Here is a 26330-nt window from a genome sequence, read left to right on the forward strand (position 1 = left end):
TTTCTCACCCGCTTGGCCTCACACCTGGAGAGGGGCTGGCTGGGGAACAGGTATTTATTTCATGGGAGGAAGAGAGCAATTACTGGCAGATCTGGCAGGTGACAGCCCTGGGGTGCATGGGCTGAGAGGACAGTGCCCGATAACGGGGCATCCTGGGGTGTGGGAGGCCAAGCAGAGGAACCCAGCCCACTGCTGCGCCCATCAGACACTTGAAGTTGTCCATGCCACAAGTTCCCATGCCAAAGCACAGCTGCTTGCACCCAGTCCTGGGGCTGAAAAGCTGCCCAAGGGGTGGCTGCATTCATACAGTGCTCGCTTGAGCTGATGTCCCCCGTGCCTTGCTCAGGGTGCAGCTGTCTGACGCAAGAAGCCTGGTGGAGCTAACAACAGCCACTTTGGAGGCTTGCACCTTCCTCCAGCTGCTCACTCTGTCCTTGGCTCAAGGTTATCAGCTCCTAAGCAAACAGAGTTTGCTGCTGCTACATCACGAGTCCAGTGCACTTGCTTCCACCTTTGCTGGGTGCTGGATTAGAAGCCAGGCTGGCGGAGGAGGGCAGAGGAGGCCATGGGGGTGACCCCCGGCCAAGGGGGAGCTGTGCTAGGGACGCACTGGTGAAGCAAGTATTTCTAAGTATTTCTGCCAGACTCTGCACTGAGCTGGGGAAACTAAAGTCAGGATCGGCAAGCTGCTGTTCTGCAATGGGGAGATGGGAAGGGGGTCAGGAGGCACCATCTCACAGAGTGGGGGCAAGCATTGTCCTCTCCCTATTGACCAGAGGGTCAGACTGCAGCCCAGATGGAAATAAAGTGGAAGAGACAAAATAAAGCATGTTTAGAAAAAGGTGGCAAAGGTAAAAAAAAAAAAGAATTGAAGCAGGAAGGACATGTCTTATTTGCAAGCTATAATCTGGGGTCTTTTGGAAAATGATTTGGTGTCTTCTGAAAGCAGTATGTTCCCATTTCGTTTGTATGCATTAAGCTAGGAAAGATATCTGTAATGCAAGTTTCATCCTTCTTCTGAGAAATAGCCACTGATACAAATCCTGGGTATGAAATCTTAACGGGTAAGAAGGCAATATTAAGGTCACACCAAAATAAAAGGCTGAAAATCCTTGAAGAAAATGGATCAGAAATTCCCCTGGTAGAAATCTATCCTTATGAGTCAGCACCTGAAATCCGGTTTCTGCTCTAGAAAACAGAACAGCTTGGTGTGCGCGTCTGTCAGGCAGTCGCATTTCGCTTCATTCAAACTAGAAAGCATACAGGCAGTTACATTTTTTTATACAAATAAAGCCTCAGTTCAGATGGCACCAAACAAGAAATACATATCTCCATCCTGCACGTAGGTTTCTATTCTAGTCATGTGGAGCAAGAGCAGAAAGTTAAATGGGGACAGGGACATGTTTTTTTCACAGCGTGACGTGCGGTTTTTGGAAAGCACGGTGGGGAATTTTTTTGCTGAGGATGACCTATTTGGAACAATACCAGCAACTTTGGAAATGCCACTCTGGAGTTCAATCAGGCAAGTAACTAAAGCAAACTTGGGCAGGCAGGAGAAGGGAAAGTAATAAAAGTGTATTTCATTTCTGACACTAATGGCCATGCAGCAATCTGCTAGGGAATGGGGGAGGTGAAAATCTGCTCTTCATCCCTTGAAAGATGGTTTCCCTAGACCTACTGTGGTGCATTAGTGACTATGCTGACTGTATTTCTTTCTTTTTTCTTTCTGGAGAGTATTGGGTTCTGCAGTGCTGGAGAGGAATGTAAAATGGCAGCTGGAGAGGGAGGCAGGTGGAACGTCCTCAGCCACTCCAACACCAGGGGCAGGGGACCTCTCACCGCAGCAAGGGGTGGTGGGTGCAGGCACTCAGCTGCGTGGTGCTGCTGCCTTTCCCCAAAATTTTGCAGAGAAGGGTGAGAGGGCAGATTTGGCAGATTATCAGTTCTGGCTGTTTGTGTTTAATGCAAGCCAGCAGCTAAGGTAGCAAGCTTATTAGTTAGCTAATAGGGAGACTCTTAGCGCACAATATTAGTGAGTACAAACAAACCCTCCTCTGAAACTTCCATTATCTGCAAACTTACTCAAAGTCCAGAATCACTGCTAACAAGTGAAGGGCAGCAACAAAAGCAATTAACACAATTCCACTCTTCATAGGTAATCATCCAGATATTGTAAATCAGCTGCGAGAGCCGTGTGAAGCAGAATTTACTCCATAATGTTAAAAATAGTCCTTGCAGTTAAAAGCCTGTTTTGTTCAATGGAGCAACACTTATATTTTATTTTACACAGCTAAAGTATCATTTATACAATTAAAGCTTACCATTGCTGTAAGACCGAAAATTTCCTACAAATTTTATGTATTCATATGTTGGAAATTCCTTTGGGTTCAAACTTCCTCTCAGAAGATGACAATAAAACTCTAGTTCATTGTCAGCTGGATTGTTAAAAGAAGAAGAAGAAGAAATAAATATACTATTTAAGCTAAACACAACCAACAGTGTCTTCCAACCCCAGTCTTGCAAATGGCAGCACAAGAGCAGCTCGACGCCACTCAGAGTCCTATACACCAATGTGCTATACATTGCAGGATCAGAGCCTCTGCAGTGAAGCACCTTGCAGGGATGCAGGTTGCTCAGCGCCGTGCACAGGTCTGCCCGCAGCTCAGGGACAGCCTTCGAGAATACCTCCCCCTCCTCTTACGCCACCCTCATCACGGGAGTTACACTGCCATAGATTGGTGTAGCAAAGGAGAGTATTGGATCCTTCGTTTATAGTTTTTTTCTAGTCAGGCATTTCATGACTCACAGCTGTTCTACATCTTCTGTTGGAAAACTATGCCTAATTACCTTCAAAATATCTATTACATTAACTTTGGCATATTAGCTATCAGCTGCAGGTTTTGTATATACAGTAGATTAAGCAGCTGTACATCTTACATTATTGTGTTTTCTGGTTTCCTACGTCTTACCTCCTAGAGTGAATAAGGATGAGGCAAGTAAAAGCATTTTTAAGAGAAACAAAATTCAAATTGAAAAAAAATTGCCATGATTTTACAGATACTTTTCAACCATAATGCAAGCCAAAGTTATGTGACATTAGCATATCTCTGAACAGCATCTTACTTGAACAGGCTGAAATATCAATTAAGATGTGATATGTCTCCGGCGAACTCTCAGTTTCCATCGGCTAACCTATTTTCCTTAGCTGTCTCAAAAGATACGATATTTAATAATTAACATAACTGCAAGTAGTCTTAGCCTAGTAAAATAAAGGCAATGAGTTTCATTTAAAAATAGAACCAAAGGGTCATTCCAGGTCGCAAGATCCTTTTAAAAGGCTACGAACCTAACCTTTATATTACACATCACATAAAAATCCTCTTTCTGAGAGAAATTCTTTATCCTGCCTGTGCTTCTTCACTTACTGGGGAAGATAAAATAAAACTTACTTTTTAGGTAATCTGATGAGGCAGAATCCGTCATAAGCATACAAGAAGATAACATCTTATAAATTTCTGAATGTTCTTGTTCTGGAAGGAAATTTAACAAATTCTGATCCAAGACATCGCACTGTAAAGAAAAAGATCCTTTGAGAAAAATAGAAATATCACGATGAGCAACACTTGCAGAGATGCACAGCAATGTGGATAAAAAGCCTGTGGCAGTTGACAGGACTTTTCCCCCCACTGATTTCCTGGGACCCTAAAACAGGGGGGAAACTGCTGGGCAAACAGAGTGGCCGCTTGTCTGTGGGCTGGTTCTCAGCTTAATTCTCAGCGCTCAGCGAGGCTCCCCTAAAATTTCTCAGAGACCATCAGATGTATTGGGTATGTTGGTACAGTTAAATGACGAGACTCAAGAGTGAGCTGGGAAACGGGAGCCTGGCTCCCCGTACTGCTTGCTACCTCCATGCACAGGCCTGTTGTGCTACTCACTGGAGCTTGCTCGCTCCCTGGAAAACCCTGACTAGTGGGAGCAGTGGGGATGGAAGTCACCTTGGGTCACTGGCTGCAAGAGCCAGGTCAGTCCCGGATCCAGCCGCTCCCTGGGGGAGCCGCTCAGGTCCTGGGAAGTGCCCTCAGGGCGGCAGCCGTTGCTCCCCCTTCCTGCTTCCTGGCGGGTGGGAGCAGGGAGAAGGGCAGTCCCCAGTCTAGGCATTGCTTTGCAGCAGCAGTTGTTAGTCCCTGGGGAGAGGGACTTCATGGGGCCACCAGCACAAGCCCTCTGGCCAGCCATGGGCTGAATGCCTGGGCATCTACAGCCCCATGGCACAAACCTGAAATCCATCCGAGATCTAGGTACTGAGATTTGGAAACAGAAAGAGGAGAGGGATTTGTGCAAAAGACCATGACTATCCCAAGGTGGATATCCAAGGTGGAGAAGATCATTGAGTCCAACCATTAACCTAGAACTGCCAAGTCCACCACTAAACCATGTCCCTATCCCAAGGTGGAGAAGACAAAGAAACATAGAATCACAGAATCATTTAGGTTAGAAAACACCTTTAAGACCATCGAGTCCAACCATTAACCTAGAACTGCCAAGTCCACCACGAAACCATGTCCCTAAGTGCCACATCTAAAGAGTCTGTCACAGGGTTGCCAAGAGAAAGATCTCACTAGTGTTCAGCATGGTGACTAATGCTAGAAGAGCACGTCTGAAAGGAAGTCCTGAGATAAAGTGACCCTCTAATGGCATTGACTTACATCCATCTCACTTGAGACTACCTCGGGCTGAGCTGGCACACTGACACAGCTTCGTGTGTCGTCAGAGCAGCTGCTATCAGGTTGCATAGTCATGTCGAAAATGTGTTAGCCCTGTATGAGACTGGCAAGTTATTAAGCATCATATTTTATTTATGTATTTACGTAAGATTGCGCTTTGGTTTCCCTCTGCTTTCTACCCACGCCTGCTGTTCTGTGTGGAATTCCTGTTTAGAATAGTTAAATGCATCGAGTGTACTTTGAAAATCAGAGTGCTACGCTTTACACGCTGATCTTGATGCAATAGTACATCACTTTAGATTATTCAGTTATAAGTATTTATTACATATGCTTGTTACTTGACTATCCCTTTTGTGAAGAATACTTGAAAACTATTTTTGTGACTTTAGTGTATATCTTATTAATATCCATCCTACTGATGCAGTACGTGATTAATATTTTTATATATGTATAAATGCATATATATGTACATTGTTTGTCATGTAGATATATGTATAAATACACAGTTACATGTATTTATATCATGTATATATTTGTTTTATACACACATATATCTCCATACACACATTATATTTCTATTTATATTTACACAAAATATAGTATATTGTTCACGTAATTTTGGGCATATGAAGAAAGAGCACATGATGGGAAACTGCGGTGGCAACTCCTGTTCAAGGCTCAGAGAAGTAATATTTCCTGCTCATTCCCTTTCCACCTCTCAATGGTAGATAAAGATACTTATCCACCAGTTTCAGTTAAGTCTCACAGAGGTTAATTAATCTCCCATCCACTCAGCAGTAACTGCAGGAGGAGTAGATGTGAGCTGGCACCACTTTTCAAACTCACTATTGCTTCTTCAGTGACCTGAGGATATACCACCTTTTGTCTCTTTACTGTGAACAACCCCTGATTCAAAACCTGTATCAGTTCTGCAGTGTCGTTTCTGTTTAAGGTGTTAACTGCAGAGGCCTGTGACTACACCTGCAGCTGGAGTTGCAAGAGACTTTTTTTGTTCCACATACCCCTCAGAGCAACCTCCTGCCCTGAGCACCAGCTACTAATTGATTTGCAAGCCCTGGCGTTTATGTCTGTTGCTGCCATCATGTGCCATATCTGGAATTTAATGTTTGGTTTGCATCATTGCTGTTAGGAAATGCCCACTTATTTTTAACGAGTTAGAAAAAAATGATAAGCTATCTACTTCTTACTGTGTTTCACAACCCTTGCCTCCTGCAGGTTAGGCACATCTGTAAAGCGGCTCATGGAACAGAATTTCTGGCTCTTGTATGTATCAAGACTCCAACAATATTCTTGGATCAATATGTCAATCAAGAATATATTGACAGGTCAAATAGAGAGAAGCGAGCAAATATTCCACAGTCTTGCTGGAGCTGTAGGAAATGCCAAGCAAGCTATTCAGAGCTAATTCTGCACCAGATCCAAAGAGCAGACATCTGGTGCCATGGCAAAACGTTGTCTGGAGAGATGGACAAAATTTGATCACCACAGACCAAAATGCATCAGTTGGAGGAAAACAGTTTGCACTTTGTCTAATCATTCTAATTATTTGGCAGCAGGCAGTTCTGCCCCACTGGCAGACACAGCCACAAAGCATTGGTGAATGAGGCCGGCAAAGCAGATAAAAGATAAATATGAACTATGTTAATACATATTTATGCTGCTAAGCTTGGAATCTACTCTGCGCTTTTGAATCTATGTGTCTTGTAGAGGAATTGTAGAGGAATGAAGGCAGGTGAATTAACATTGATAACATACAGCTGTGGGCTGGCTTCAGGGGCGTGGGTTGGCTGATGTGGATAAGGTGCAGCTGTGGCTGGTTCTGTTAAGTAGTTAAATAGCTCTAAGGGGTATGGAAAGGGACAGTGGATGAAGAGAGACCTGGAAGAAGCAGAGGGAGAAGAGAGCATGCACTAGATGTAGGAGAGGCCCCAGGAGAAGAAGGGGGCCTGGAGGCAGATGCAGCAGAGGCAAGAAGTGGGTGGATTGGCCTGAAGAGGATGGAGAAACAGCACGGACAGTAGATGAACTTTTGAAACCTTGTGGGGGGTTGATGGCTGTGTCAGGGCAAGGTGTGGGAACTACTTGTTGAAGTTAACTTGGTATGGGATGGTAAAAGCCTTGTTGCAGCTGGCTAGTTTAGCTAGTGCTATGGCATCTTGCTAATGGAAACTTCTATTTACCCCTGATAGCTATGGCAGGCAAAGAAAACACTTTTGTGTACATGGATGCTGGTCTGTTCTGAATACAATACACCAAGTTCTGCAATCATTTGGTGTGTAGCTAAAATATCTGTGGTTTCAGAGAAACAGCTGTACTCTCAAATGCAGCACCTTCCTCACTGTTCATTGCTTCTGGGGGGAGCTGGGTGAAGAAGAAATATGATGAGCTATTCCTGCTGCAGGGAAAAAAAAATGCAGGGGAAGGGAGCAGGCATGATCACTGCAGGAATGGGAAGGTGAAGAGCTGCAAATGCGACAGGCGTCTTTCACATCAACACAAAAAATATAGCTCTTCTCTCATGTGCTGGGATCAACCTGCATCACTCTGTGTATCCTGCATTGATGCCCATTGCTGCCCTGCAATAGCAACACAGCACACAGAGCTTTTGTATGTTGTACAGTTGCTTTGTTGTGGATTTTCCCACCCTGACCCAACACAGCAAAGCAGCTGCCTGAGCTTTGCTGGGTAGGAAAAGACCCCCTGCCAGGGACCTCCTGCCTTTGCATAACTGCTTCCCCACCAGCCCTTGTGGACTGTCACATGGGCAGGTACTGAGCACAGACCCCCTGGTTACAGGACTAAAGGTGGGTGAGATGGACACCAACTCTTCCAGATGTGAGCAGGTGCAGCACCTTCTGCCTGAGTCTGTGGACAGGCAGTGTCTGTGGCACAGCTGTACCCCCTCCTCTAGGTTGGAAATACCCTGCTGCCTGTCTTTAACCGTTGCACTCAGCAAAACAGGTAAGAAGGACAGGGAGGACCCTCCTCCAGAGACTGCGTAGTCCTGGGGTGAGAGGGTCTGACTGGCAAATGCTGTGAGTTGTGCCCAGTTTTCCCTGGAGGTCACTTCAGCGACAGTAAATCTTACCATGTGAGCTAAACCTCTCTACATCAACTGACCCTGAGAGTAGCCTCCGTATCTTGTAAAAACAAACTGTTTGGAATTACAACAGGGGAAACTTGTGTTTGAAAATGCTCTGTGGAACTTAGGGAAGCTGTATTAAAGAGATTCGGATATATTTGTTCTCAGCACCAGAGTCCTTCATGATTTTAATGAAAGAAAAAGCATCAGATTTCTTCATAGGGGCCCTCAGAGAGTCCTGCTTTGCGTTCTGCCCAGTTTTGCTTTCCTTTCAGTACTTGAAGCAAAAGATTTGCAGAGTGTTCCACCCGCAGTCGCAGAGGAAAAAGAATTGGTATTTGTCCCTCAAACAGTGACTGAACTTAGCTTATAAATAGATCCTGGAGGTAAACAAAACAAGCCACACAGACTTTCCAAATAGCACTCCGATCAGTTTTAAAACGTAAAAAGACATATGGAAAGGGCAGCATGGGACTAAAATACGCCGTTTACACCTAGCTGCACGTTCAGCTGTCCCCTGTCTGTGGCTGTAGTGATTTGCCAACCTTGGGCAGGCAGAAGCCCTTATTGCTTGCTTAGTTGCAGCCTCTGGGATGCACCCAGTTGTTAACCATTATCACTCCATCAGCTCTGAGAAGGTCTGTGGGAGCTCCTGCTCCACCTCTAGCCTTGGCAGAGTGGTCCCTGTCTTGGGCTGCTTCTGTGCGAATAAAAAATAATGCCTGTCTTTGTCCTTGTTTTGGGTTGGATACTGGGCAAGATTATCACACAAGGCATGACTTTGGGAGGGAAAACCGATTTAGTGTCTGATGATCCAGCTCAGGAATTATGAACCTGAATACATCCATGTTCATCCAAGGTTAAGGTTTAATGCACAGGGTCTGAAATGTGTGTTCCTGAAGAGCAGTACTTTCCTGCAGCAGATCAACCATTTCCACTAAGAATCAGTATTTGCAAGGGATAGCAACGAAACCTCTAAACCATGAAAGACAAGGAAATTCCATGGAAATCAGTAAGTGTATGAAGACCCAACGGCCCGCATGCAGGACAGGGCTCTCTCTGCCTTTGAAGTGAAGATAAATGTTAGAAAATAGTCAACTACTGTTTTTCTCAACCGCTGAGGATTAAAGAAAGCTGAAATAGATAGATTCAGTTCAATCTGTTGTTGCATAGCAATATTCTGGCATTTACCAGGAGCTGCTGCCTTTCATCAAGTTCCTTTCGCCTCAGAAGAAAATAATTTTTGTTCATATTACAGCAAAATAGTGTGTATGAAATACATTTGTCTGGGTGGAAAACATAATATGTATTTGGTGACGAAGTAAACAAGAGGAAAATAATTGTAATTTTCCTAAGAACGTGGCGGGGGGTGGTGGTGGTGGTACAATAATGATTTGGCAGCTATTTTTTTCTCCTGGGCATGTCTTTATTTCAGACCAAGCTACTAAAAACGAATGTGAGGATTAATCCTTAATTATTGTGCCGTTTCTCCTAGAGCAGCCTTAGCAACAGGAGCAGGGTTCGGAGCAGTCCCTCTTCCCTGCTCTTCCAGTGTCTCCCACAGCAAGACCCAGCAGCCCACAGATAGAACAAGCTGTATGTGCCGGACCTGAGCGCCAAGCGTTGGCTCCACCAGCACCTCCTGTGGGCAGGGTGTGCTCCCCTCAGGAAAGCACAGCTGAGCTGTGGGGTCAGCTCAGCAGCAGCCCTTGGCTAACTCTGAATTCAATGAGGTTTTTGTCCTTTACCTCCCTGGGAGCAGAATAAGGCCCTTAACAAGCTCCTCGCCGAGCTGCCAGTGGCACTGGTGCTATTCTCTGCTAGCTTAGAAATCAGAGATGGAAAAGATCAGCCAGGTCACCCTGTCCCTCCCCTAGCCAGAGTATTCCCGCAGAGCTTTTCCCATTCAAGTCGAAGTGCCTCATAGCAACGAAAACCTGAAGGGTATGAATCAGACAGAGAGAGAACAGACCTGATCAAAAGCAGCTGGCCAGCATAACGCAGGGACAAACCCCCTCACTGCATTTTGGTGAAAACACCATTCGCACACGCCACCCGCACCCTTTTATGTCTGTTCCTAAAAATGCAGGTCCCAATCCTACAATGTGTAGTAGAAAAGCCAATACCAGAATTACTTACCGGTAGATGCCCTAGAAGAGGTGTGATGCTGTCAGACACATAGATAATGCTTCCACCTGTGGTCACTGCTATAATGAAGCCATCTAATGCCTAAGGAAAACAGACAAGTGGAGAGTGCTTTGATAGGAACAAGTGGTGTAAACCGGGCGTCTCATCGCACGTTGATGAAAACCGTTTGACTTCAGCACCATATTGTTATCGAGTTGTAGGAATGTTATCTCGAGTTGCAGAACAGTAATTCTCTGATTTTACAGTCTGATTTAACTTTTACAACACTCTTTGTAGTCTAGTAAAACCTACTATTGAAGCAACAAAGGGCTCACAGGAACATTTCATGTCTCAGTTTTTAAATTAATCACACATTTTAATAATGCAAAATGACTAAGACTGGATCCCTTGGAAGTTATTAAAATGAACATTTGAGCTCTGTGTAAATATCAAAGGACGATGAAAGGATGCAGTCCTATCTCAAAATGGTACTTCTCTGCAAAACCCATAAATCTCAGTTTGTATTAATGTAATGTTGTATATTACTGGGCTTTCGTGTAAGTAAAAGCAATGCAAATGATCAAATAATCCTTAGCCTGACTTTCAATTGAGTGATTTATTTTAAAGTTCATGGTATTGGATTACTTATTCCAAGAGAAATTCACCCTTCTGCAAAGTTTCTTCCTCACTTCAGTCCCACCTTGCAGCAAGCCCCTTCACTCCTAAGACTGAAAGCGAATGTCAGCCTTACCCCCGTCCTCCCCACAGGAGCAATTTCACCTTCAAAATGAATTTCTTCTTTAGTCTGAGCTGCAAGGTTGTGAGCTAAATGTTGTTCAAAGTTAATCTAGGTAGATATCCAGAATTAAAGCAAACCACTCTGAGCAGACCTCCTGACCCTCCCCCCCCCCAAAAAAAAAAAAAATAAAAAAAATTAAGACTCAATACTTGGTGCTCAGAGACTACATTAAAACCTTCCTGTTGCAATTAAGGAGTCACTGGTGGAGCTCCCCGTGCTTTCAAGTGGAGCAGGTCTGGATCCTTTCTGTCTGTGCATCGGGGTTCTGGGGTCAGTGTAGCCTGCAGTACGTGAGCAATATGGGCACTGCAAGCATGACTGTGTCAGAGCAGATTCAGCTATACTCTCTGGCAGCAATACCTGTTCAGCAGACAGGTGTACTGCAAACGGCCTGATCAGGGTGCCACGGTATTACAAAACCTCACTGCAAACCCAGGCATGCCTCCAAGGCAGACTAGCAGTTGATTCTGTGAGCTGCAGCACATCCTTCCCCCCTGCTGACTTCAATAAGGGAAAGAATTCTGAGAATACTGGAAAATGCTAATTGTTGGTTTTTTTTAAAAAAAAAGAAAACACAAAGCTTTGAATAAAGACACAAACATATGCTCCTTTTTCCAGAGAATGCTGAGCACCCACAACTATTTAAGTCAATGGGAATCTGCTGGTGCTACAGTCCTTTGAAAAGCAGGTCAATAACTTATACCCCAGTAGAAAAGCGTGTGTTTAACATCTCTGAAAACCCTCCAGCTGCTATAGTTAGTTTGATTTTGTTAATCTAAGTGCAGAGAATAGTTTTTCTTTAGTGTAGTACATTCAAGCTGTTTTCTAAAAAAGCATGATAGCTGTTAACCTGTAGAAGAGAGCAGTGGTTTTACAAGGCAGCTGTACTGTGCCTATTATTATGGTGAAGGCTGTTGGGTTTTTATTAAATCAAGTCCTTATTTCATATCCAATGCAAACTATACAAAGAATTTTGTGGTAAAATCAAGTTAATGTATGCATGCGTAATTCTGTTTTTATTTACTCCCAACTGGTCCCTCCAACACTAAGAGACCATATCCCTTTTCAAAGATTTCACTAGCAGTCCTAGATGGACAAACAGAGCCTAGTCCCTACTCTTATGTAATTTGATGACAGCTTTTTCAATGGGGTAAGAAAAGGCCATTTTCAGGAAAGCTGATGTATTACTGCAGTCAATTATGCTCTGATTCTTTTGAATCAATGCTTGAAAAAAAACCTTCCCATCTTTTAATAACAGGATGGGAAAAACTTCAGGCAGTCTTGCCCAAATGTTAATAAAATAAGATTAGTAGTAAGGCAAAGAAGCAGAGAATGATGAACAACTGGCTCAACAGGACATCCCAATACCCAATGTTGTCTTGAAGGGCATGGAAAATTAGAGTAGCAAGAAGGTGATTTATAAGCTGGGAAACTAAAATCAATTGTTTAAGATTGTGTGGCATACAAGTAGAATCAACAAAGGCCCAGCCAGTCAAGACAATTGCCAATTTATTGCTATCTGAGGGAAATATTTCAGTGCAGGCTGAAGGAGTTACATATGTAAAGTTCCTGTGCACTGAGGTAGGAATGGGCGGCCGTCAGTGCAGTGGGAGCAAAGCCTCACTTAACACTGGGCCAGGGGAGTCTCATCACAACAAACTGCAACAGCCAAGGGACTGCCACCCCCTGGGCGCCAGCAACGTGCCCCAGCTTTGTGCCACTCCTTGGTGGGTCAAGCTGCTTCCCAGTATCCCTCCCTGCCTGCTGCCAGAGCCTGAATCGTGCCCCACAGTCACATCATTTGTGGGAGGAGGAGGACACTGCGGGGCCATGCAACCTCCATGTGTTTAGTACGGGAGAAGATCCTTGCTAAAGAAGGTTCTAGTTGTTACTGAGAGAGAAAAATACATTTTAGCAGCTCATTTGCATTTCATCTCAAACCTATATAAACGACATTGAGTCACCTCCCTTTAAATCCCAGCTAGCATTAAAAGCATCTATGATATAATTTAAAGGTGATTTAAAAACTATCATTGCAAAATAACCCTGCTCCCTGTTAGAATAAGAAGTGTTTGATAAGGCCTTGAAAATCATTACAGTGGAAGTATTAACTGTATCAAACCAAGAGGAGCTGTCAGGTTTTATCTGCTCGTACAGCACCTAGCACTAGAGGGACGTGGCACCGTTGCCTTTTAGGTGATAGTCTTGCATAAATATTAGGTAATAATAATGCCTTCCAAGAACAGGAGAAAAACTGCCACGTGCCCTTTTCCTCACCTCTGTTTGTAAAAATAAAATGCAACCTGTGATTTGAATCTCTCCCCTGGATTGCATTTCTTGGGAGTCCCTGTGCAGCTTTGCAGGCTGTGGCAGCATACAGTGCAACAGCATCGTCCAGAGTGAAAAGCAACATGTGGGGACTCTGTCTCAGTGACCAGCTCTGCCTGATGGTCAGCTACAGCAGTACTTGAAACCTCCCCTTTTGGAACTGCAGATAACATTTTATTGTAGATGCATGAGTATTTCCATGACTGCTAGACAATATTAGAAAGGTACATATGCATGCTCACCTCCAACATCAACTGGGTGAATTCTTCATTGCTGAGAAATGAAGGCTTCCAGTCCTGCTGAATTTCAGAGATCTCCGTCTGTGCTGAGACTTCTAAACAAACAAAACATTTCAGGTTTTTAAATTCAAAGAAACTTTTTTCCTGCAAGACTATATATGAGTTGCTACAAAAAGAGAGAAATTGCCTTTATATTAAAAAATTGCATTTTTTAAGCATGGGGTTTGCATACAGAGTCAGTAATCACTATCTGAACTGGGCCCAATCCTGAAATGTTTTCCTCATTTTTAACTCAGCTCAACTTGAACTGACTTCAGGGGCATAGCGATCGGCCTCAAGCAGCATTACTGGGGTATTGATGAAAAGATAAAACTACTTTGCATTAAATGAATATCAAGGCAAGGCTTAGTACGTGTCAAATAGATATTTACAATTTACAGCTTCAAAATTAGGCTTCCAGAGAGCTAGGGTTCAGCCTACAGCTTCTGTGCCCAACAGGGAGCAGCAAGAGAACTCCTTCAGAGGAGCCCCGAGGGGCTGTGACCCCAAAGAGCAGAGCTATTGCTCTATTCTCCAAAACACGAGTGAGACCTGAGCATTTGCAGCAGCCTTACACTGGTGCTGCTGCCCTTGCTCTCTCCCGTGCCCGCTGCCAGCCCCCTGTTGCAGGGCAGCCCAGGAAAGGGAACGGAGCACCAGCATCTCACCCCGAAACTTGTCTGGAGGAGAGGGTCAGTCCCTGAAACACCTGCAGCAGCCTGGAGATGCTCACTCCCCAAGGGCTTTCCGTGGAGGGGTGCAGGCACGCTGGTGTAACAAGTCACAGCTTCACACTGCAACTGGGGACTGTGCTGGGGACAGCTGGATGTGCATCCCGGTGAGCCGTTTCCTTGGAAAAACAGCCACTCACATCAGCTCTACCTGAGTCAGACAGGGTTACGGGAGGCTGATCTTATAATTCAGAGAGACTTCAGCTGGTTTTGTTTGCTGCTCGCTCCACTGGTCTGAGCGCTCCCTCATTCAGCTCTAGTAGTGAGAGGATGCTGAACGCAGCCTGTCTTCTCCTCTTGGCACTGCCTGCTAATTAATCCTATTGATTAACACTTCCAGAGCATGTAATACCCAACACTCCCTATTCAGAGCACACAGGCAAACTGGCCAGAGAAATGCAAAAGGCTAAATGATATTAAAGACAGTAAATTTTTACCAGTGCCTGTACATATTGTTGCCTAGAAAGAAATCAAAGCCTCCATTCAGGCTTTAGTAATGGAGATGCAGCCCTGTGCTTCTACCAGCTCGTTCAACTCACTTTCTGCACTGCTGGGGGCTGTCACTGATAGCACGGCGGCTCTCCACAGCCCCCATGGTCTTACACAAAACCAGATAAGGAAAAAGAGAGATCAGCCTGTTAGATTTTTATTATATAGTTTCAGAATATAGGATACTTCCAGCAGATGCATAGCTTGGAAAAGCTTGTGTACACAAACCAGCAACAGTTAGAAGAATTATTTGAGATTTGGGAGATTCTGTGCTTTATAAAGAATGAGGCAGTTTATGAAGAAAAAAGTCTGAAAAATGACCTCCTCCTCCGTTACGACTAAAATCTTGGTTTAGCCTACTAAATGAAAAGGAAATACGATTGAATAAACCAGATCCAAAGTATGCTGAAGATAATCAACATTTTTAAACACTGATGCTTTGTATTATATTGTGGGACAACTAATCTAGTTTAAAAATAGATAACATTTGCTTTTTTTAGCAAGTGCACGAAAACCAGTCACAGTTTGACCCAATTGCTGTGGAAGGATTTGTGACTGTTGGCTTTCTTATACTGAGTTGTTCTTCCAGAAATGAAGTGCTTTTCGGAGTAAATTATTTGGGCTATCGGCTACACTTATCTACACTTATTCAAATCTCATGTGATTGTTCTTTGCTTGGCTTTATAATTGAGCATATTCACATCCTCCTTTACTCTGCCTTGGGCAGCTAAAAAAAAAAAAAAAGAGATATGTTATTACTGTCATTTTTTAATAGGTATACACAATTATTAAACTTTGAGGTGTCCTGGTCTTGCCCTCCTGTATGAAATCATCTTGTCTGTGGCAGAAATTCATTTAAAGGAGAAACTGCGCTCTAACAACAGAACCACTGTAATTATTTCGTCCAAAAGTTTGACATTTGTGACATATACTCTGTCATGTTGGGAGTCATGATATGAGAGTTTTTATGGTCTTTTCTGTTTCACCTAGAGTTCTCCAGGGAGTGTGGGCAGGAGGTACGGGATGAGCAAAGGCGAGCCGAGTGATGTGGTACATCAGCTCAGAAGACCCATTTCTGCTTTGTAGGACCAGGGGCATTCCCCATGGTTATCCACTGAAGCCTCTTCCTCACAGGGGCAGAGCAGAAGAGCCCCATTTTAAATTAGTGCCCTGATTTTTAAGGGATTTATAAGGGAGAAGCATTTCAATTGTCTGCTGCTGACGGATGTCTGTGCATCAGGGAGCCCACAGGGCTCTGACAGAGCCCACTGACTAGAAACTAGACCGACCAGACTAGATCAGCAGGGTCAGAAATCTCCTCTGCCCTCTGTAAGGATACATTTCTAAGGGATTTAACTGTCACTTCTGTGTGCATTTTAAAAAATAAACTCCCAGCTTTCCGAAGCTGAACTTTACTATTGCAACTGCACGCCGTGCAAATGTGACGTAGCTTCTGCTTGTGCGAACTGGGTGATGCACGTCAGCTATTCTGTGGATGCAATTTGCTGAAGCTGACTTCAAGAACTGGGGCCTTTTCTGGTCTGAGTTTTCGGCTCACCGTGGAAAATTGAGTCCTACACAGTCCACTGTGTAGCAGGGGGGCTGAACAGATTGCTTCTCTGCATTTTTCTGCAGAGGAGCTGGAGCAAATGCTTTGTTCTTCTGCTCAGAATATTGCAGATTTCAAGGAAGAGAGTCTTCCCTCTGGCCCCAAATCTCTCTTGTTCAAATCATCTCTCTTCTTCATGTGTGCTGCAGGGCACTGCTGCCCTCCTTCCCTCGGTTCCTGCCTTCTGCCCCCTTCTCTAGTAGGTTGAGAGACAACCTCAACTAAAGAGCAGCTGCGGAGACGGATTTGGGCAGCACAGTGCCTGTAAATGATCTTTTTTGATGAGACAGAAAAAAAAATAGCTTATGTTGGCACTTTTAGGCCCCTTGAGCCATTCTGATGATCACTGAAGGAAACAGGATATTGTAGTAACCATCTGGCAAATGTATGAAGAGCTGCAGTAAATCTTACCATTGTGTTTCTGCAGAAAGCCAATGACTTTTTCCAGCACAGTAGTTTTGTCCATTTTGCGAGTGTTGCCTGGAAGCATGGAGCTGAGCTCTTTGATGAGAACATTGAACTGATCGCGCCTCTTCTTCTCCGACTTGTTACGCGAAGCCCTGTAGATAAGAGGGGAAAAAAAAGATGAGCAGACCAAGAGGAAAAAACCATCATGTACCTGCTATTTCCAATGTATACACATAGAAATTAGCTTGCTGTGTGCCTCAGCATGTGAAGATTGACACTGTCAGTAAAATCATTCACAAACAAGAAGTAACAATAACTGTAAAATCATCCATAAGGAAGAGTGGGAACTAGTAAAACTATGGGTCATACCCACTTGTGCAGTTCCAACAGGACAGAGGGACCCCAGTCCTGCAGCTCGGCCATTGCGCTGGGGCTGGGTCCACCTGGAGGGACCTGCCCACTTTGGTCACAGGTCCTCTGGCTACCTTCAGTCTGGCTCAGAGAGAAGAATTGGGCTGTTGTCTTCCAGTCATTAAGATCAGGGACCTGAGCAGAGGTTGCTGCAGCTCCAGTCTAGTTCACATCCCACCTGGTTTAGTCTCCTTTCCAAGGTGACAAGGGCAAGCAGGAGGGAGGGCATCATCACGCCTCATCCCAGCATGAACTGGGTCTGTAGCTGGGATGTGTTCCCAGACCTGGGGGCTCAGAAATGCTGGCAGGGGGCTCCTGCTTGCCCTTAATCTCTGTGTGCCACTGGGCAAATTGCTTAAGGTCACAATGCCCCAACTCTTTAGATGTAAAATGGAGACTCTGCAGCTTTCTTTGCCAACCTTCTCTGTTCAGCTTGCAGACTCCTCAGAGACAGCCTGCTTCTACTACTGTGTTTGAAGAGCTTATAGGAAGAAAGGACCCGATTTCATTTCAGGTGTTTTGGTACCACCATAATACTGTCATTAAGGCTGTTTATAATCTTCTCGGCTTGTGCACTTTGATTTTTTAAATTATATGTCAACCTATACATGAGCAAGTGTTTTCTGAATCGTTCCATGAATATGACCATCATTCTACTTGGAGGCTATCACCTGGACTTCGGTAACCATGTGAAAATAGAAAGAAATATAACCCAGAAGATTTGTTTGCTCTTCTGAAAGGTCCTCAAGCAGACAAGATTTGCCTTGTTAATTACAGAAAGATCTAAAAATCTGGGTACATGTAAACAAGAAAGAAAAGCCAAGAGGTCGGTCCTCACTCTGTGTTTCTCGGTCCCAGCTAACGCTGCTGTTCCTCATATGCAGCTCTGGATGCACACTGCTGAAAATCAGAGCAGAGTTTAGCCCAGCATCTACGTCCCCTCCAAGGACCGGGACGGCAATAAATATTTTCAGCTGAGAAATCAGTGCAGAGGCTTCTGGATGTTACTACTGACAGAGGGGTAATTTTTGTTTGTCTTGCTCTCAACCCTGAACACACTTGGAGACACACTGGATAGAAGCCAACACTTGATTATTTTACAGCTTTGAACATAAGAGATTGGGTGGATACTGCCTGACTGATTTCAGCCTGTTCTTATTACAGTGCAAAAGGCTGTCAGAACAAGACGTGAAAAGCTCCAGCCTTATCCTATTGCCGTACCGTTCAAGGGGACATTAAGAACATCAATGTTTTACTTCCTCATAATTCAATCCTCAGTTCATTTCAACCTTAAAGGGTCTCAACTTCCCTGAAAATAAAATAAAACATCAACCATCTATAGGGAAAGTGTTGCTTTTCCCAACATAAAGATGCCTTGACAGATATATAAAGTATCTATTTTTAACACTTGATATTTTATTCAGAAAGGAAATATAAAAACTGCTGTAATGAAAATAACTCTACCAAGATCTGAATCGATGATCACAGTAACATCTCAAAAAGGAAAAAAAAGAGAAAGAAACCTTCATAATTAGGTCGTCTAAACTGTCCCTGCACAGCTGTAAATGCTTTATTCAGTCCAGTTGTAAATGTCTTAAATCATGTAGTTTTCATCACTTCCCTTGAAAGATTATTTCCTAGCCTTGTTTACTTCATTGCTAGGGCATATACTTTACAGTAAGCCAAAACAGTCTCTGTCTTAATTCCATACCATTCATCGCAGTTCTCCTCTTGCCTCACTACTCAAAAAAAAAAAAAAAAAAGAAAAAAAAAAGCAGCATATCTAAGGGGAAGAAGGAGACACAGTATGAATAAAATCTGGATTTTTAGTGAATACAGCTAAAGGCAATGCAGGACAGCCTGGATTCAGAATGATCAAAATCACCATTTTAACACATGTTATAAACAGCCATTTTTATACTCTTACGTATTTGCTGCTTGTTGTCGTAAAGAGAGACTGATACTTGTTGACTAGTAGCCATTACATCTTGATGATTTTCAATGAGATGTGATTTTACACTAAATTTCATACTTCTTTTTGCTGTCCAGTGGGATATGTTATATATGCATCAAAGCAAGTAACCATACTGCATATCTTCGTTCAGATTTTTAAATTTACTTTTTATTGGACTGGAAAATGGCAAGCAGCAGTCCTCATTTATTAGCGCTTTGCCGTGTTTCACTTCAAGCTGGTTTTAGCTGGAATTTGGAATTCAGCTGAATTGCAAAATAATAATTTTAAAATAATTTACTATTAAAGCAAACTAGAAGAAAAGCAGATAGAGAAAAAAGTGCACAAAGTAAGCTTTTTGTTTAAAATTAATAAATCTACAAAACAAAATAAACCTCATTTAACATCAAAGAATTGAAAATGAAATCATGGTTCTGGTCTCCAGAACATCAGAAGACCTCAAGGAGGTCTTTGATGTTCCCAAGTGTGGTGCTGTCGTATCCACATTTCAGTCCTTGGGTCTTCAGAGTGAAGTAGTGCCTTGGGGAGTCGGATGATGCAGAGTGGGGCTCAAAATAACCAGCATCCTGAAGGAAGAGCTATACATTGTGGCCAAATACTGAACACTTGGCACATGGGTGGGAGTGCAGGTGCCTGTCCTTGGGAGAGGATGGAACCTCTTCTCATGTCTGTGTAATACAACCTGTATGTGCCTAATAAATCACAGTAGACAGTGAATGGTCTGCGTGTGTGTCTCTAACCTGAGAAATCCAGGTCCTGGCTTGGGTCCATTCCCAAAGAGTTAAATTCAGAGATTTCCACTCTCACCTACTTTTAACATAGAAATGAAAGAAGAGGACAATTTTTTTGGCTTTTTCATCTGTTCTTGTGTTTCTCAGGACTGAGGGACCTAGTCCTTATACCGAACAGAAGAAAACAAAGAAAGAGTTTCACCTGTGGAATGGGACAGATGAAAAGTCCTCAGTTTTGAGGACACAACAACCAAAATGTTCAGCCAATGGCTTCTCCTAAGTTTGACTCTCTTTAAAGCTTTGGAAGAAAACCTATAGCTTTTACATGAATCTGAACGGCTTTAGTATAATGTGGTAACTTTAGACCTTCATGAAGCCTCTCATGACTCCAAACTTGATTTCAAATTTAGATTTATTTATAAAAAGCAAAATGTAGTTAAATTACAATTTAATGAAGCAATTTCCTTTTTTCATTTTCAAAGTTATCATTTTTTTATGCACCTTGATAGAGGCCTGCCCCAGGGTATGACAGAAATTCCTTCCAGGAACAAACAGCATGCAAGTCATACCAGATGGTGATGACAATCGCTGATAGGGAGGATACGTGGTATCCTATTTTTTTCCTATATGCATTCATTTAATGCGTGGGGGGGGGGGTTGAAAATAAAAAAAAGAATTAGCACACAAATAATCAGGCCTCGAGCACGTGAAGCAGCAATGCAAGGTGGGCTCCCTTCCCTGCTCCCCCTTCCCTGCCCCCAGGGCTCCGGGGCAGTGTGGCACCTGTCGCTGTGCTACACCCTCTCCAAAATGCCACCTCCTTGTGATGGGTGGGCAGCGGGAGGCATCCCCTCCCCGCACCCACCTGCGTGGTTGACAGAGGGCTGGGCAGAGCCATACCCCGCATGGGCCCTGCCCTGGGCACGAAGCCCCCTGTGAAGAGCGGCAGCCGCCATGGCGCTGGGGGCTGGCGGACCCCTGGCCTCAGCAGATCCCCCCTCGCAGGGCTGAGGGGAGGCAGTCGCCAGCACGTTGCTCCCGGTAGCGAAGGCAGGCCTTCTGCAGCCTGAGCACGCACACATTAAGAGGAGGGAGCAAAGAAGAACAGTTGAGCTCGGCTGCAGCCTGTGCTGACCTATATTGGTGAGAAAAAGCTGCGGGGAGGAAAGAAGCGGAGAAGGAATCAAAAGAGATGAAACTGGATCAACTAGTTGTGCCTGGACTGGAAATACTCTCATTAGAGGAAACCAAGGGGAAAAATGTGGACAACCCACGGCTCCCTCTAAAGCAATTAAACTGCAGGCTGCGGTATTGATAACGCGTCCAGAAAAAAAAAAAAAAAACTCAAATGCTTCCAAACAGTTTTTCTGCAGATGCCAGTCAGATCTGGCAGTTATTAAGAGTCTTATTGCCACAGGTCGCCTGCCTTGAAACACACCCTTTCCCTCCCCACAAAGCATTCACAACAGTTTCCCACCAACCGGGACTTGGTGGTGGAGTGCAGAATGTATGTGAATAAAGGTTTGCGCCACTTTAAGGCTGACACAGCACTTCTCATGGTCTTTCTCTGCTCTGAAGGTAACTTCTAGGAGTTTTCATTACTGTGAGATAGGCATTACTGAATAAATGACCATCACAATAGGGAAAAACCCTCACTTTGTAATTTTTTTTCTTTTGCAAAATGTATTTTGTAAAAAAATCTCACATTTTTATACACTTGAGAAGCTCAGATGATGTATTATAGCATACGTTGTTAGTTCTTCAGTTCTCATGTTCTGCAGTAATGTGAAGAAAACAATCAATGCCTTGGCTTTTTTTACATTTTCCACAGGGAACATTGCTACATTATTTCCTTCTTACAGGGCAGCCAAGAATAGGAATCTGTGAGATGGCAGTTTTTCAAGTTGTGTTTGGCTGTATTTTACTCCCTCTCTCTTTGATTAATTGATTATGGATAAAACAGCTTCTGCAGCAACAAACAGTATCAAGCTCATCACAAGTTAAATGGAGAGTTATGAAAGAAAAAGTGCTCACCTCTTTGCCCTGTCTTTCTCATCTTCATCCATTAGATTGTCTAAGCAGTTTTTTCTGTTGAAGGAATGCAAGAATGAATTGTCATTTCGTTAGCTCAACTTGCAGGTTAATCTCAGAGTCGCTCTATTTCATTTTAATAACAGAGTGATGATATCCAGGTCAGATAAATGTGTCAGCAGTGCTTTATGCCACAGTCCTTGATTTTAGGGAACATGCACTGTGGATAATGTTATTCCTGAGTGTCATGCTAGCCTTAGGGGCTCCAGCCAGGGATCACGGTTCCCAGGCACAACACGATGCACCAGTACAGTACAAAAAAAGCCACTTCTAGGGGAATTTTTTTCCTGTGGAGGTTACTCTCTGCAAACTTGCAGGCTGGATGAACCCTGGGATCTGCCCAAGCTGAAAAGGCATTTTCAGCACCTCCGTGTTCCCCCCAAGACCATCCCCAGTGCAAGAGTCGGCATCACTGATGCCTCTGACTTCTCAGGTGGAGCTTCCTACTGGCAGGCTCTTCGTCCTCCGCTGTGGGCCCTGACCCGAAGGCAAAAGAGACAGTAGTAACTCTACCGAACTACACCCCAAATTCAAAGTGTCCTCATAAATCCCACCGCTGAAGCCACACTGTGAAAAAGCCCTCTCACAGCCCAGACAGTGCCTGCCTGGCGGTGCCGGCACCGAGCCCCAAGACTGCACCATCCCCATCGCTCTTTTTGCTGATCTTCACCAAAACATTGTGACCTGTCATCAGGTTTGTAGGCCAACTTCTCCGGCTGTTTGAGCTGTAAGGAGAAAGTACTCTGAGCACAAGATATTTTCATAAAGCCACAAAGTAAAAGGGGATAAATTAAATTTGTGTAGGCAAGGCGAAGGGAAAAATACAAGAGCAGCCCGGCTGAAGGCTGAGATCCTCCGAACCACGTGTCACCAGCTCACTGCCCACCCTCCTTCGCTTCATAGCCTTATGTGAGAGCGATGCTTGAGCTGTAACTGCTTCAGCCTGAGGAGGAAGGCCTGCCGCCTCTCACAGCACCTCATGCCCATGTCAGGCACAAAAGCCGCACGCTGCTGCATCCCACACAAATATTTGTCAAACTGGCAGCACAATGCCACTGCAAACACTGGATATTGTCAAAGCATCCTTTTCAAAGTCGTGGTGTAATGACAGGCAATGATAACTCATTTTCAAAAATCAATGCTTCTCATTTAATGAGTCCTCAACAAGTAAGGCATGAATAAAATTGGAAGCGGGAAGGAGGGAAATGAATTGCTAGGCATTATTTAAGCCCATGGTATTTTCCACATATGAGTCACACGGAAATTTGCCTGTTTAAAGAGCAATTTAGGAAAAAACAAGAGTAAAAACTTACTGATAGTAAGAAAGTGGATAAATTCCCTCCTTCTGCTATTAGTTCTCTTACAGCAATATTCCACCTGCTCATTACTCAACAGTTAGCTAAGAATATGAAACTACCCTGTAATTTTTTATCAAATACAAGAGTAATGAGGAATTAAAGCCACGGGTCACTGATTGGAGGGTAAAGATACTACTCCATGGCATTCAGCTTGGTGATGGAGGAGCATTAACAAGAAATATGATGGCTGAGGGACTGGCTTTTTTAGTCATAACTGGCAAACTTAAGTTGCTGAATTCTATTACACAAAATAACATAATGCCATGTAGGTTTTAGATGTTTTTTTCAGATATTTATTTGGCCTTGCAAAACAGTCAAGTCAGCCATATCACAATCCATATTTTCAACTAGGAAAATTTATAGACCCCGTTAAATTTTGTTTACCAGTGTTTTACAAATACTTTAGGTAGTTATTTATCCAGTCCCAGAATCAGACTGCTAGCCCAACAAGAGTGTTTTCAAATAATTCAGGCTAAAATGTAGTGACAAAATTGAGTGGGTTTTGTTGTTACTTGCTCACTTATTGCCGCCAAAATGTTCACCTACGTTATTCAAGAATAAAGAAGGCATCAGTAACATGGCAAAGGTTAGCATGTAGGATTTTGCTGTCTTTCTTTGCTAGACCTTTGTTCTGTTGCAGGCACCCTTGTTGAATCTAGGCTATGACAAGCAAAATGGGGCAGTGTCAGCAGAAGTCACATTGTCTGAATCCCTGGAGGTCTTCCTCTGCTGCACCAAGGTCTCCTCTGGTTGTAACAGATTCCCAGTAGAAAGCAGGAATATGGGAGTGAGAGCTCTGGGTGGCTCTGAGGAAGGATGGGAGTGGAGGGGGCAGTCAGCATCAGTGCTGCTCAGCTCCAGCTGTTCTGGGGAGGCACAACGTAGCTGATGAAAAGGGGCTTCCTACAACTGTACACTCTAAACCATGAAGGAGTTACACTGCTAGGAAGCCTCTACCCTTATGAGAGAGCAACAGGTCTAACTGGTCTGTTCTGCCAAAGATTTGGCTAGATCTGTAAAGCAATTCGTGGCCGGCATCCAGTAAACAAGGTTTCTCACTGACTGACATGAAATTCTGGACCTGCTGTGCTGTTGCTAGTGTTAGACAATATCTAATTGTCATTTTGCTTCTGTTTTCTCACACAGCAAACTCTCCAGAGCATCGTAAGCATTGCTAAGAGCGTTTGCCAGTACATATGTACCATACGAAATTAAAACTGTTCTCAATAAAACAGATATGGCAGAGTATACAACTGCTGCAAACCGGCACTGCCATCCCTCTCCTGAGCCACAGCACATGCTGGCTTACACCTGCAGGAGAAACCCATGGCATGGAGCTTAGGTAGGTGCTTAGTGCAACTTGTTTGGTTTACGTTATCCCCTCAGTCCCTCAGCTGGGAGGGTCCCAACTAGCAAACTGGAAATCTGCTCTCTCGTCCCCATCAGTGCCTGGTTTAGGAGGCAATTCTGGCTTGCTGCAATGACAGAGGCAGGCAGTAAATGCCATGGCTCTGTGCTGCAGTTCCCTTGCAAAGAGGTGACACAAAAAAACAAGTAGCGTGAGGATTTCTCAAAATTTGAAGGATCCTTTCCTGCTAACAAAGAGAATTTGCAAACCTAGGAGTAACAACACCACATGATGTGACTCTTGCGATGGCGTATTCAACAGTGATGGATATGCTTGGAGCTTCATTAATATCATTATCAACAACAAGTGAAGACACTACCACTCAAAAAGATAGGAACCACCTGGAATAAGGAGGAGTAAGCTCACATACTCCCATCAGGGTGGGACAGACACACAGAAAGACGCATACCCACAAGCAGGGAAAAGTGGCATTTTAGAACCAAAAGACTGTCTAAAACTGTTAACCATGTACCCTTGGCTGAGATGGAGAATTATGGCACGAACATCCCTGCCACACTCATTCATATAATGACTAGTTTCTTGGGAAAGAAGCAATTCAGGCAGAGTGCCAGCTCGCTCTATAGACTCTCCAGAAGAAAGGTTGCACATGTTTATTTTGATACAGTCCATTCCCAGTGGACACAGAGCTTGCACTATAGAATTCATCTGGCACTGATCACCTTACCCTGCACTAGAAACATGTCTTTTAGTGAGTTAAACTACTACTTTTCTGTGTGGGTGAGGTTGGTTTCTCTCCTTCCTACCCTACTACTCATAAGGATATGCTATAAAATGACTGACACGCAAATGTAAGTAATCAGCTGTTGATTTTCCACTAAGTTGCCACGTGACCAGCTAATCTCAGTTCCTACAAATCAGCCTGACATTTAACAAGAATTTTTAATCAAACTCATTTAACTCAGATGAATTAAATCAGAGACGTAAATGTCTTTTAGAGGTCCTGGGATGTGCCTTGGGAAGCTTGGTGAGAAATCACAGTGTTTGCTCCTCTGGCCCTATGTTTGGCAGCTGGGGGGAAAGGCCAGGCTTTTCATCCCCTTCCATCTCTGGCATGGTGGGGTGTCTGCATCCACCACCCTATAGGCCTGCTTGGGGTATTCAGCCACTTGTCCTGTCCAGGGCATGCTCGGCCCTGGGGAGAGGGGTGCTGCCCACCATACCCTGGTGTTGCTTCCCACTGGCTACAAATATACCTGAGCCCTCCCTTGGACCTCACCCTCAGACCATTTAGGATGCTGGTACAATACCACCATCATAAGTAAAGGTGATGATATTGCACTTGGAGAACAATCCTCTCACAGACGGTGGATGAGCAAGGGCTGTATGGAAAATCAGGACGCTGGGAAGAAACATCTTGAACTGGCAGACCCTCCCCAACAACCGTTATCTTTGTGAAGAAGGAAGAAAAAGAGCAACAGGGTGGAGGGTAGACATGCTCCTGTACCTTCCAGACACATTGCTCAGCATCCAGTGCCCATCTCTGCTGAGTGTGCTTCTACAAGATACTGAGTGGTACCTCAACAGGGAGTAGTTACTCTCTGGATCCCTCTTTGAAGGGGATGAAAGAGGCTGTTAGCAAAGAGCTTGGTGTTATAAAGGAGGCATGCGGGTATGTCCAGTGGTTCAGAATTTAAAAGTCAGATCCACCCATGCATGGCATCCCATGCATAGTGAGTAGGATCCAAGCCATAGGAGGAACGCACCGAAGGGGAGTACAGGCTTTGAGCATGAGCCAGAGGGAC

At 44.1% G+C, this 26330-nt stretch overlaps 1 protein-coding gene across 3 annotated transcripts in view; it reads right to left on the bottom strand.

Moving 5' to 3' along the window:
- The window catches only part of NPAS2 (neuronal PAS domain protein 2), a 107603-nt gene that overhangs the window by 33045 nt on the left and 48228 nt on the right, over positions 1-26330 (bottom strand). For all 3 annotated transcript variants that reach the window (XM_040584728.1, XM_040584730.1, XM_040584729.1), the window contains exons 2-7: positions 21745-21798; positions 16600-16748; positions 13324-13415; positions 9967-10056; positions 3450-3570; positions 2322-2435 (exon numbers count right to left, since the gene is read on the bottom strand). In XM_040584728.1, coding sequence (XP_040440662.1) covers positions 2322-2435; positions 3450-3570; positions 9967-10056; positions 13324-13415; positions 16600-16748; positions 21745-21798 — 620 coding nt within the window. The remainder of the gene's footprint in view (positions 1-2321; positions 2436-3449; positions 3571-9966; positions 10057-13323; positions 13416-16599; positions 16749-21744; positions 21799-26330) is intronic.

The sequence above is a fragment of the Falco naumanni genome, chromosome 2, assembly GCF_017639655.2.
Source record: "Falco naumanni isolate bFalNau1 chromosome 2, bFalNau1.pat, whole genome shotgun sequence".
In the NCBI taxonomy this organism is placed as follows: domain Eukaryota; kingdom Metazoa; phylum Chordata; class Aves; order Falconiformes; family Falconidae; genus Falco; species Falco naumanni.